Source organism: Oncorhynchus tshawytscha, linkage group LG22 (assembly GCF_018296145.1).
Source record: "Oncorhynchus tshawytscha isolate Ot180627B linkage group LG22, Otsh_v2.0, whole genome shotgun sequence".
In the NCBI taxonomy this organism is placed as follows: Eukaryota; Metazoa; Chordata; class Actinopteri; order Salmoniformes; family Salmonidae; genus Oncorhynchus; species Oncorhynchus tshawytscha.
The window spans coordinates 24,522,665-24,536,226 of NC_056450.1; the positions used below are offsets into that span (position 1 = coordinate 24,522,665).

The 13,562-nt window shown below is 39.0% G+C and overlaps 1 protein-coding gene across 1 annotated transcript in view; it reads left to right on the forward strand.

The window, feature by feature from the left end:
* Positions 1-13,039, forward strand: part of LOC112222155 (acid-sensing ion channel 1) — an 88,063-nt gene extending 75,024 nt beyond the window's left edge. The window contains exons 3-11 of the mRNA XM_024384801.2: positions 2,227-2,377; positions 4,272-4,399; positions 4,569-4,719; positions 4,817-4,873; positions 4,998-5,151; positions 5,376-5,467; positions 5,588-5,667; positions 5,912-6,010; positions 11,759-13,039. Coding sequence (XP_024240569.1) covers positions 2,227-2,377; positions 4,272-4,399; positions 4,569-4,719; positions 4,817-4,873; positions 4,998-5,151; positions 5,376-5,467; positions 5,588-5,667; positions 5,912-6,010; positions 11,759-11,854 — 1,008 coding nt within the window. The 3' untranslated portion in view covers positions 11,855-13,039. The remainder of the gene's footprint in view (positions 1-2,226; positions 2,378-4,271; positions 4,400-4,568; positions 4,720-4,816; positions 4,874-4,997; positions 5,152-5,375; positions 5,468-5,587; positions 5,668-5,911; positions 6,011-11,758) is intronic.
* Positions 13,040-13,562: the final 523 nt, after the last annotated feature.

Genomic DNA, 13,562 nt, shown 5'->3' on the forward strand with positions numbered 1-13,562 from the left:
CAACGTGCACAAAGACACAAACTGCACGCCACACACAAATTCAATCATTCCTTCGGGAACATGCATTACATTGTAATACATAAAAATCAAATTCCAAACTTCAGAAATGACATGTTCATTCATTAATGTATTCATAAGGAACAGGCACTAGCTGACATCACACACACTCATTCATTGATTAATTTATTCATAAAGAGCATCTGGCACGCTGACCTTACACAGTCATTCATTCATGTGTTCAGAAAGAACATACACTCATTGAGGTTAGATGTAAAGGCTAACATAGAACTAACATATGGTTAAGTAACTTCCCCATATGCCATTAGACTCTGCAGAGTAGACAAGTCTATAACGATGCCAGTCAAAGTTCAGCGGAATGGATGAAGGGAGGGAGGGAGGGGGGTAGCATGAAGGAGGAAGGAGTGGGGTAGTGTTGATGATGTATAAAGAGAGTGTAAAGGAAGTAAGGAAATGTGTGAGTAAGAGATGGGTGGATGGGTAGAAGCAGAGTTGATGCAGGGTTGAAGCAGAGTAGAAGCATGTTACAGAAGGCATAGAAAATATGGAAGTAGAGTGTGAGGTAGGACAGTCTTTTTACTCTAACATTGGTTGAGATTAGAAACCTATTTTCTTGTCTACTAGGCACTGATGACAGAAAAATCCTCCAGAACACTCACATACTCCATTCAGTGTGTCTGAAAACATCAGTAATGAATTTACCCCACAGTGATTTCCAGTCACCCTACAAGCCTATAGCTGTGTAGCAGTCCCTCACAACAGAGAAAGCTGAACATTGATCTTGTAATTGTCAGCCAGTGTGTATGTGTGTGTGTGTGTGTGTGTGTGCGCGTGCGTGCGTGCGTGCGTGTGTGTGCGTGTTTGGTTTTACTATCATGTGGACCATAATTCCTCACAAGGATAGTAAAACAAGGGAAGTTCTGACAAGTGGGGAGGATTAGAGTTGCAATTAGGGGTTAGGGAAAATAGAATTTTGAATGGGAATCAATTGTTTGGTCCCCACAAGGATAGTAGAACAAACGTGTGTGTGTGTGATGATAGATGGCAAGGCTGAGCTGTCTAACAGCACTGTCCAAACTCAGTCAACAATCATTGTGTTTGTCAGCCCTCTCTCTATTCACAGATGTGTCATGTTGCTGCATACGCTGAGCAATGGCCCGCTCTCAGCTTCAGCACAGCACAAGTTACTTTATAGTTAATACAGACAGTGTCATAAATACAAATTACTTATGACTTACAGTAGACATGAGCATAGTTCCATGCTGTTGTTTATACACTGAACAAAAATGTAAACGCAACATGTAAAGTGTTGGTCCCGTGTTTCATGAGCTGAAATAGAAAATCACAGAAATGTCCCATTATGCACCAAACGTATTTCTCTCAAAATGTGTTTGCATCCCTGTTAGTGAGCATTTCTCCTTTGCCAAGATAATCCATCCACCTGACAGGTGTGGTATATGAAGAAGCTGATTAAACAGCATGATCATTACACAGGTGCACCTTGTGCTGGGGACAATAAGAGGCCACTTTAAAATGTGCAGTTTTGTCACACAACACAATGTCACAGATGTCTCAAATTTTGAGGGAGCGTGGAATTGGCATGCTGACTGCAGGAATGTTCGCCAGTACTGTTGCCAGAGAATTTGGTGTTCATTTCTCTACCATAAGCTGCCTCCAAAGTTGTTTTAGAGAATTTGGCAGTGCGTCCAACCGGCCTCAAAACCACAGACCACATGTAACCATGCTAGCCCAGGACCTCCACATCCAGCTTCTTCACCTGCGGGATCGACTGAGGGGTGGGTGGGGGGAGGGGGGTGCTGAGGAGTATTTCTGTCTGTAATAAAGCCGTTTTGTCGGGGAAAACTAATTTTGATTGGCTGGGCCTGGCTCCCCAGTTGGTGGGTCTATGTCTTCCCAGGCCCACCCATGGATGCACCCCTGCCCAGTTATGTGAAATCCATAGATCAGATGATTAGGTAACCCCAAACCCAGGGGAATACCCTCATCACTCCTGGTACTGTGGTGTCTAATGTAGACTAACACTGACCCCCAGTGGCAAGTTACAGTAAGGAACAAAACTGGATTTATAGAAACTATTGAGCAGAGCCATACATCTGGATGAATATGGCTCTGCTATTGTGAGGGACGGTTCCAGGACATCTCATCTTGCTATCTCATCCCTTTCATATTTCTAATCTTTCTCCTCAGGTGTTCACTCGCTATGGGAAGTGTTACACTTTCAACGCAGGAGGCGAGGGCCGCACCCCTCTCATAACTACCAAGGGAGGGATGGGGAACGGTCTGGAGCTCATGCTGGACATTCAGCAAGATGAGTACCTCCCTGTGTGGGGAGAGACAGGTGAGGACAAAAGTGTGTGTGTGTGTAAGTGTGGGTGCTTGTGTGTGTGTGTTTAAGTCTTGTTCATTACACAGCGATCATAATCTGCTGCTGAAAAAACATATGTGTTATGGCTTTACATCATCTGCAATATCGTGGATTGAGAGCTACCTATCAAACACAACACATAGGGTTTTCTTTAATCGAAGCCTCTCTAACGTAAACCAGGTAGAGTGTGGTATACCTCAAAGCAGCTGCCTTGGCCATTTCTATTTTTACTAATGACCTACCACTAGCATTAAGTAAAGCCTGTGTGTCTATGTACACTGATGACTCAACATTATACACGTCAGCTACCACAGCAAGTGAGATCACTGCAAACCTTAACAAAGATATGCATTCAGTTTTAGAATGGGTGGCTAGCAATAAGCTAGTCCAAAATATTTAAAAACCTTAAAACATTGTATTTGAGACAAATCAATCACTAAACCCTGAACCTAATCTAAATCTTGTAATGAATAATGTGGAAAATTAGCAAGTTGTGGAGAATAAACTGCTTGGTGTAACCCTGGATTGTACACTGACATGGTCAAAACATATTGATCCAACGGTTGCTAAGATGGGGAGAGGTCTGTCCATGATAAAGTGCTGCTCTGCTTTCTTGACATCACAGTCAAACAAACAAGTCCTACAGGCCCTAGTTTTAATCACACCTAGATTACTGCCAAGTTATATGGTCAAGTGCTGCAAAGAAGGACTTAGGAAAATGACAGTTGACACTGAAAGACTGGCCCTTAAATGTACACGGAGGGCTAATATCAAGAACATGCGCATCAATCTCTCCTGGCTCACAGTAGAGAGATTGACTTCATCACTACGTGTCTTTGTGAGAGGTATTGACGTGTTGAAAGCACTGAAATGTCTGTTCAAACACCTAACTCACAGCTCAGAAACCCATACATATCCCACAAGACATGCCGCCAGGGGTCTCTTCACAGTCCCTAAGGCCTGTGACGCACAGTACTACATAGAGCAAAGACTACATGGAACTCTTTTCCACATCAGGTAACCCAAGCTAGCAGTAAAATCAGATTTAAAACACAGATAAAACAACACCTCACAACTGTGAAGAGACACACACTCACGCATGCACATTCACACACACACACTCACACAAACACACACACTCTGACACTCATACTACACACACCCACTCATTGGAATATTGTAGTATTGTAAAAAAAAAATATATATATATATATATATGTAAATTTGTAATGATTTAGACCAGGGTTCCCCAACTGGATTTTAATTTGACACGGAGTGGTTTTATTTGGCCCCCCAAGTTATCTGAGCAAAAGAAAAAAAACTTTTTTTTATTGTGTGGAAATTTCAGTGTTGGACATAAAAGACAGGAAATCAGCTCCAAGGGATTTTAATTTAAGAAATCTGTTCCCAATTATTCCCACGCATAATAGTGAGACACGTGATCATATACAAATGTAAGCAAGGTTTGAAATTATTATGTTTTAGTCAAGCATTATATCTGTTTGGGCTTCTTGTGATCAATTTGCAGTCTACAAATTATTTGCAATTATGTTCCGGGCCCCCGACCATCCGCTCCAGAATCAATTGGCCCACAGTTTAATCTAGTTGATGATCCCTGATGTAGACTATTGTTTTGTTGTGATGTGTTGTTTTGTTCCTATTTGGACCCCAGGAAGAGTAGTGGCTGCCTTCGCAACATCTAATATGGATCCTAATAAAATACTAAAATACTAAATACAGCTCACATGTGTGTTGCTCTATCCAACAGACCACTCTATCTGTCTGCTGGAGCCAGTGGGTTCATTAGTTAAATAAGCCATATGCATGGATGGTGCAGTGATCCCTGCCACTGTTCCCCTCTCCACAGATGAGACCTCATTTGAAGCTGGGATCAAAGTTCAGATCCACAATCAGGAGGAGCCACCCTTCATCGACCAGCTGGGCTTCGGAGTGGCACCTGGGTTCCAGACCTTTGTCTCCTGCCAGGAACAACGGGTCGGGACATTATATTTATTTGCACAACTTTATTTTAACAAAATAGTAATACATGTACAAATGCTACTGTAAGCACAACCTGTGTAACTGTTGTAGTACACCTATTCATTTGTAGTTGTACTGTAGATCATACTGTATGTGTAACAGTTGTCATGTGTGTCTATTCCAGCTGATATATTTGCCCCCACCATGGGGGGACTGTAAGGTGACATGGATGGACTCAGAATTCTTTGAAACGTACAGCATCACCGCCTGTCGTATCGACTGTGAGACGCGCTACCTGGTGGAGAACTGTAACTGCCGCATGGTGCACATGCCTGGTAAGTGAACTCTACCACCCAGCCGTTTACCTAGTCTGGACTATTTAAGTTTTCAAGTTCAACTTAGATTCATTGATTAACAACTCTTTATATACAGGAGATGCCCCATACTGCACCCCTGAGCTGTACAAAGAGTGTGCTGATCCAGCTCTTGGTAAGCAATAGATCCAGACTGCTGTTTCTTAGACCATAGCAACTATATTTTCCTTTCTACATCACTTACATGGACTAAAAAGAGAAGAAGTGTTAATGCTGCAGTATTACTCTTTTGCTCCCAGACTTCCTGGTGGAGAAAGACAATGATTTTTGTGTGTGTGAGACGCCGTGCAACATGACCAGATACAGCAAGGAGCTGTCCTTCGTCAAGATCCCCAGCAAGGCCTCTGCCAAGTATCTGGCCAAGAAATACAACAAGTCAGAGCAGTACATAGCGTGAGTCTAATGTTTCAAACACCAGATAAAAACTTTACAGCGAGTATGAAGTACATAGTAAGAAATGTAATGGCAAAGAAATTTGATTGGGGCTTTGGCCTTTCACCCTCCAGTTCCATTTCCAATACACATATTTAGTGCAACTAAGTAAAGATGTTCTCTATCAGAAGATTACGTAAACTGTTTGCTGTTTAGATGTTGAATATGGTATTTTTCTGTAACAGTGATAATATCCTGGTTCTGGACATCTTCTTTGAGGCTCTAAACTATGAGACGATCGAACAGAAGAAAGCCTATGAAGTAGCAGGACTTTTAGGTATTTCACTGATTTTTAAAAAACTATTAATTTTCTTTTTAAGGATACTTTGTTGGAAATGTGTATCTTTTGGGAAAATGTATTATCTTGGATAATCTTGTCCTTGTCCATTCTTCCCAGGTGATATTGGTGGTCAGATGGGTCTTTTCATTGGAGCCAGTCTCCTAACTATTCTGGAGCTGTTTGACTACATCTATGAGGTCATCTTTTCATTCTCTCTAGTATTCTACAGTGACAGAAAACAACCACACTTTTCCATTATGCTTTCTGTCTCACTCATTATTGTAATCTCTTGGAAAAGCAGAATGAAACATTTATGCGTTTTACAAATAACTGTCGAATAGGCAGACACACTCCGAAATGTCCACCTTTTCTCTTACCAGCCTTTGTCTCAAATCGACAGCTTCACTGACCTTTGTCTTGTGGATCTGTGTTTCATCACAGGTGATAAAGTACAAGCTCTGTCGATGCTCAGAGAAGAAACACAAGCACAGCAACAACGACCAGGGAGCTGTTCTGAGCCTGGACGATGTGAAATGTCACGTCAGTAACTTTCACTAAACATTTGCAGCTCTCAGAAAGAGGCAGCCATATTGCGTCATGTCTAAACATCTCAATGAAGGATTTCATGTGCATGAAGCCAGTTTTTTTGTGTGAAATAAAATGTGTTCTAAATGAACGTGCAGATGTAGGATCTTAATTTGAGCCCGTTTGCTACAGCAGAAAAATAATCCTGCAGCACAGGAAATGTGAATTATTATGGCGATTATAATTAATGGACCTTTTTGTAGAGGAAAGTCAAGTCTGATATTTCAAAGTGTAAATTGAAAACCTCAAATCTACTACAAGTTTTAAATAGCCTGCATTATTAAGATCCTACATCTGTACCTGGTGAGTTTCATGGATGTGTGTGTGGGGGATATGTCTAGTTTTGCCTCACACACACCAGAATAAAAGACAATCAATTCAATGATCGTTCACATGCATCCCTTTGATTTGGTTGGCTAATGTAAATGGCTTTGCAGCAGAAGAATGGAACACCACATTGAAGATTAAATAGCAAAAACAATATCCAAAACATCTGTTGATATTTTTTCTGAGCAACAACGATAGTTACAATGGATAACAATTGAGATTGTGATGTTGTGTATCAGCTTGAGAAACATGTCTTCACCCCATCAATTTCCATCAAGTTCTCTCTATCTATATCTTTGGAAATATCTGAATCTTAAAAGTAGCAAGTGTTTACCCACTGGGCACAAACTTGTTAGAACCAATGTTGTTTCAACGTAATTTGTCATGGTAACCAAATTTCAACATAGACAAACCTTGTTTAAAATATGTTGAGTTTGTACCTTTAAAACAATATCAGATCTTCAACGTTATTTCCACTATCAGAAAATAAAACTACAGGCTGGACAGCACCTCCTACTAGGAGAATTGATCCATCTACAGCTACCTTTTGGTATCCCATCCAGGTTTTTAACCAAGCCCAGCCCTGCTTAGCTATGATATTTGTCACTCAATATTACCAATGTGCTATTGTTAGAATGATCGTTGAGATATCCCCACTTAAAAATGAAGTAGATTCACTGTTCATATCAAAGTAATTCCAAAGGGTAGGTTTAACAGAGCAAATGAAATGTGACCATAATTCATCACTCATATTTCATCAATGATGCTATTTAGGCCTTTAAAACATTTCAGTTATCAACATCTATTGTTTCAATTCAACCCAGAATGCAACTAAAAATAGATAATACAATAGGCCTAGAGTTTCAAGCTCTGGTTGATCTCAAATTGAAGGATATTTAGTGATGTGAATTGTGTTTGGTTGACAATGCAATCAAATATCAACATTTGAAGATGTTCTCTATCTTCTGCTTAGATAGTTCCATCTGTGCCACTGACTTAGTCTGTCTTTAATTCTATTTTGTCTACAAATTACTGATTGATGTGTTGGATTCAAATCTCAATCTCAACCTAAAATCTAAGTTAAAGAATAGGACTAAATCAAATCTAACTTTATTTAAAGTGCATTTACACTGAACAAAAATATAAACTAACATGTAAAGTGTTGGTCCCATGTTTTATGTGCAGAAATAAAAGATCCCAGAAATGTTCCATACGTACAAAAAGCTTATTTCTCTCAAATTTTGTGCTCAAATTTGGGCTCATTGATCACTTGCACCATGTACAGTACCAGTCAAAAGTTTGGACACAACTACTCATTCAAGGATTTGTCTTTACTTTCACTATTTTCCACATTGTAGAATAATAGTGAAGACATCAAAACGATGAAATAACACATATGGAATAATTTAGTAACCAAAAAAGTGTTAAACAAATCTAAATATATTTTATATTTGAGATTCTTCAAAGTAGCCACCCTTTGCCTTGATGATAGCTTGGCATTCTCTCAACCAGCTTCATGAGGTAGTCACCTGGAATGCTTTTCCAACAGTCTTGAAGGAGTTCCCACATTGGCTGCTTTTCCTTCACTCTGCGGTCCAACTCATTCCAAACCATCTCAATTGGGTTAAGGTCAGGTGATTGTGGAGACCAAGTCATCGGATGTAGCACTCATCACTCTCCTTCTTGGTCAAATAGTCCTCGCACAGCCTGAATGTGTGTTTTTGGGTCATTGTCCTGTTGAAAAACAAATGATAGTCCCACTAAGCGCAAACCTGTTGGAATGGCGTATCACTGCAGAATGCTGTGGTAGCCATGCTGGTTAAGTGTGCCTTGAATTCTAAATAAATCACAGACAGTGTCACCAGCAAAGCACCCCCACACCATCACACTTCCATACTTCACAGTGAGAACCACTCATGCAGAGACCATCTGTTCACCTACTCAGCGTCTCACAAAGACACAGTGGTTGGACCCAAAAATCTCAAATTTGGACTCATCAGACCACAGGACAGATTTCCACCGGTCTAATGTCCATTGCTTGGGTTTCTTAGCACAAGCCATAATCTTATTATTATTGGTGTCCTTTAGTAGTGGTTTCTTTGCAGCAATTCAACCATGAAGGCCTGATTCATGCTGTCTCCTCTGAACAGTTGATGTTGAGATGTGTCTGTTACTTGAACTCTGTGACGCATTTATTTGGACTGCAATCTGAGGTGCAGTTAACTCTAATGAAATTATCCTCTGCAACAGAGGTAACTCTGGATCTTCCTTTCCTGTGGCAGTCCTCATGAGTGCCAGTTTCATCATAGCACTTGATGGTTTTTGCGACTGCACTTGAAGAAACTCTCAAAGTTTTTGACATTTTCCGGATTGACTGACCATGTCTTAAAGTAATGATGGACTGTCATTCCTCTTTGCTTATTTGAGCTTTTCTTGTCATAATATGGACTTGGTCTTTTACCAAATAGGGCTATCTTCTGTATACCACACCTACCATGTCACAACACAACTCAAAAGCATTTAGAAGGAAAGAAATTACACAAATATGTTTTTAACCAGGCACAACTGTTAACCTCTGGGATATTGGGGACGGTAGCGTCCCACCTCAACAACAGCCAGTGAAAGTGCAGGGCGCCAAATTCAAAACAACAGAAATCCCATAATTAAAATTCCTCAAACATACAAGTATTTCACACCATTTTAAAAATTAACTTGTTGTAAATCCAGCCACAGTGTCTGATTTCAAAAAGGCTTTACGACGAAAGTACAACAAACGATTGTGTTAGGTCAGTACCTAGTCACAGAAAAACACAGCCATTTTTCCAGCCAAAGAGAGGAGTCACAAAAAGCAGAAATAGAGATTAAATGAATCACTAACCTTTGATGATCTTCATCAGATGACACTCATAGGACTTCATGTTACACATTTGTTTGAAAAAGTTCATATTTATATCCAAAAATCTCAGTTTACATTGGCGCGTTACGTTCAGTAGTTCCAAAACATCTGGTGATTTTGCAAAGATCCACATCAATTTACAGAAATACTCATAATAAACATTGCTAAAAGATACAAGTGTTATGCATGGAATTTTAGATCCACTTCTCCTTAATGCAACCGCTGTGTCAGCTTTTAAAAAAGCTTTACCGAAAAAGCACACCATGCAATAATCTGAGTACAGCGCTCAGACAACAAAACAAGCCATACAGATATCCGCCATGTTGTGGAGTCAACAAAGTCAGAAATAGCATTATAAATATTCACTTACCTTTGATGATCTTCATCAGAATGCACTCCCAGGAATCCCAGTTCCACAATAAATGTTTGATTTGTTTGATAAAGTCCATAATTTATGTCCAAATACCTCCTTTTTGTTTGTGCGTTTAGTACGCAATCCAAACTCACGACGCGTGGGCAAGTCCAGACGAAAAGTCATATTACAGTTCGTAGAAACATGTCAAACGAAGTGTCTTTATGATGTTTTCAACATAAATCTTCAATAATGTTCCAACCAGAGAATTCCTTTGTCTGTAGAAATGCGATGGAACGCAGCTACCTCTCCCGTGAGCGCGCGTGATCAGCTCATGCCACTCTGGCAGACCTCTGACTCATTCAGCTCCCATTCCCCCCTCCTTCACAGTAGAAGCATCAAACAAGGTTCTAAAGACTGGTGACATCTAGTGGAAGCCTTAGGAAGTGCAATATGACCACATAGACACTGAAATATTTGATAGGCAATGACTTGAAAAACTACAAACCTCAGATTTCCCACTTCCTGGTTGGATTTTTTATCAGGTTTTTGCCTGCCATATGAGTTCTGCTATACTCACAGACATCATTCAAACAGTTTTAGAAACTTCAGAGTGTCTTCTATCCAAATCTACTAATAATATGCATATATTAGCAACTGGGCTTGAGGAGCAGGCAGTTTACTCTGGGCACCTTATCCATCCAAGTTACTCAATACTGCCCCCCAGTCCCAAAGAAGTTAATTGAAAAGCATTCCAGGTGAATATCTCATGAAGATGGTTGAGAGAATGGCAAGAGTGTGCAAAGCTGTCATCAAGGCAAAGGGTGGCTACTTTGAAGAATCTCAAATATAAATATATTTTGATTTGTTTAACACTTTTTTGGTTACTACATGATTCCATATGTGTTATTTCATAGATTTGATGTCTTCACTATTATTCTAAAATGTAGAAAATAGTAAAAATTAAGAAAAACCCTCAATAAGTAGGTGTGTCCAAACTTTTGACTGGTATTGTACGTTTAATGTAATTTCAACCTCAACCAGAACCTCATTTGGTTCTGCTATTCGATGAAGCAAAGTGATAACACATTAATCCATTGTATAAATAAACAAAATATCTGACATTGTATTCCCATTTGAATTTTTTTTTTACATGGTTGAAAGCGCAGTGATAGACATTTGGATGACAACTAAAACAACATTCAGACATTGTTTTTTCCATTGGAATTTGGTTTGACTTTTAGATGGTTGAGAGCATAGTGACACATGGGAAATTCAATAAACTTCTGTCTGTCTTTTTGAGTGGATGAATATAGTATGTAATCTCATGAATCAACATCTCAACCAAATATTACCCCATAATCCATGTTGAAATTTCGTGGTTTGCACAGTAGGCGGTTGTTGAAAAAGTACCAAATTGTCATACTTGAGTAAAAGTTTAAAGGTATTTGGTTTTAAATATACTTAAGTATCAAAAGTAAATGTAATTGCTAAAATATACTTAAGTTTCAAAAGTAAAAGTCATTAAAATTCCAAACCACACGGCACAATTTCCGTGTATTTTTTTATTCATGGATAGCCACGGGCACACTCCTACACTCAGACATGATTTACAAACGATGCATTTGTGTTTAGCGAGTCCAGATAAGAGGCATTATGATAACCAGTGCTGTTCTCTAGATAAGTGTGTGAATTGGACCATTTTCCTGTCCCATTTGGGTATCAGGGAAAATGTATGTGGAGTAAAAAGTACATTCATTTTTTTAGGAATGTTGTGAAGTAAAAGAAAAATTGTCAAATATTATAATAGTAACTTAAAGTACCGATACCTCAGAAAACTACTTAAGTAGTACTTTAAAGTATTTTTGCTTTCGTACTTTACACCGCTCCCAGTGGGTAATGTGGCACTTGGATTCAAAAGGGGGCTTTATAATATGTTGTGCATTTAATATATGAAGCAGATCTGCAGAAGGATACACTTTTATATGCCTGACTGTATGTTGTCTGTTCAATCTCTGCTTTCTCACTGGTTGTCTTTCAGGAGTTTGGGTTTAACTTGTCTTTTTCTTGTGTTATACTCCCACTTTTTTTTTGTCACTAACTATCCATTTCACATTATTCACCCCAGTCTCTCCATGACAATACTCATGCACCACCTCCATACTCTGCAAATATTCTACCTCATCACACAGGGAGGAGCAACCCAGAGGACGTCACCTGCTGAGCCAATCAGAACACAAGGAAGTAAGAAAATTGAGTATTTCAATTTGATTCAAAAGTGGACAGATGTCAGAGTATAAAGCTTGATAATGGGTAATATGTAACAATTCAATAGCACTGAAGTCACACGGGTGCAAGAGTAGTGCAAGCCATGTATAGCCTGCTGGATCATAATGACTGCAATGTCATGAAAGTGGCAATGTTAATCCATGTACAAAGTAAAATAGTTATTCTATTGTCTTATAAGAATGTAATTTTACTTGGGCTACATTTAGATATAGCAAGCAGGACTAAGAGATTTTGGCTTTGGGTGTGTGATGGTGGGAAATGTCCTCGCAGTATATTGGCATGTTTGTCTGTGCTACAATTTTGGTCTGTTTGTTTGTATGGTTGTGTTTATGTGCATGCCCTTTTTGAGTGTGTGCCTGTTTTGAGTGTATGTGTGTGTGTGTAATACTTCAAGAGTACACTTTCTCAAGTTAATGAATTGCAGTCCCGAAATTGGCCCCTTTTGTAATTTACTGCTTCTGTCCAATTGGCCAATTTGACATAATTCAATGAAGTTGATTTTTCATCTTGTATTATAGAGTGAAAAAAAGTAATTATTCAATTGAAAAGATTGTTCACCATTTTCTAAGTAATAAAACAGAGAAGTCAACATTTGTATTTTCTTACGTAAGAAGTGTGAAAGTTTTACAGCCAAATGAGTAGATGAGATAGAACTAGATGACGAGAGATGTCGATCCACTTTTTTGACAATGGAAATATGGCCTGACTCCCAAAAGTTAAACAATTGGACCACTGTTACTACAATATATTTGGGTAGGAACCATTGGAGGTAGTTAGGAGCACTTACTGAAACGATCTCTTATCACTCATGCCTCATTTAGCCATGCTAGATGTATTTATCATAGGAAAGGGGGAGTTGTGTGACAGTGTGTAACTGTGTAGTGTTATTCTCAAGCACAACAGTACCACGAACATGTAAATAAAATACTGCAAGGGAGGACTATGGATAATGTTCTGATGGTGGTTGCATAGTCTTGCCTAATGTTCTTGATGTAATTAATGTAGCCATGTGTATGTGATCTTACTTTTGTTTTTCTATAAATACTATGCCTACCAGTTTACATGTTTTCAGATGTTTTATTTATCTAAAAAGCAACAATAAAGTCTAATGAAATTTCAATTCAGTGGAATCTGGCTTCATTTTTGACAAGATCTGAAGACAGACTTTATTTTATTTTTTTCAAGATGGCCCAAACTTCTTACTCTTTCATATCCATGCCAGCTATACCTTTCCTGTACTACAGAGAAACCGAAGAAACACATACATACAATACCAAAATATTTGTTTACAACATGGGGTAAAGGGAGTTAAGAGTCTGAGTCTGAGTCTAAACTGCTGAATCTATTCTTTCATTGGAATGTCTGTGTTCCCTTGTGACCAGTCACCAACCCAAACAAGGTCCCCTATTGTTTCAATAATTCAATAGTCTCACACAAGAGTCTCCTTCTGCCAGTTAGTGTTGGATATGAGATAATGGTCTCTGAAATTCACATTGAGACAATGAACAACACCCATAGCCATCTGAGGACACCAAAATAGATGAATTTGAATTTAGATCCTTGGAATGTTGTGTGTGCAAGCCCTGCTAAACTAATATGTTAACAAAGGCTGTGTTTTATCCAAGGTACATATATCCAGTCAT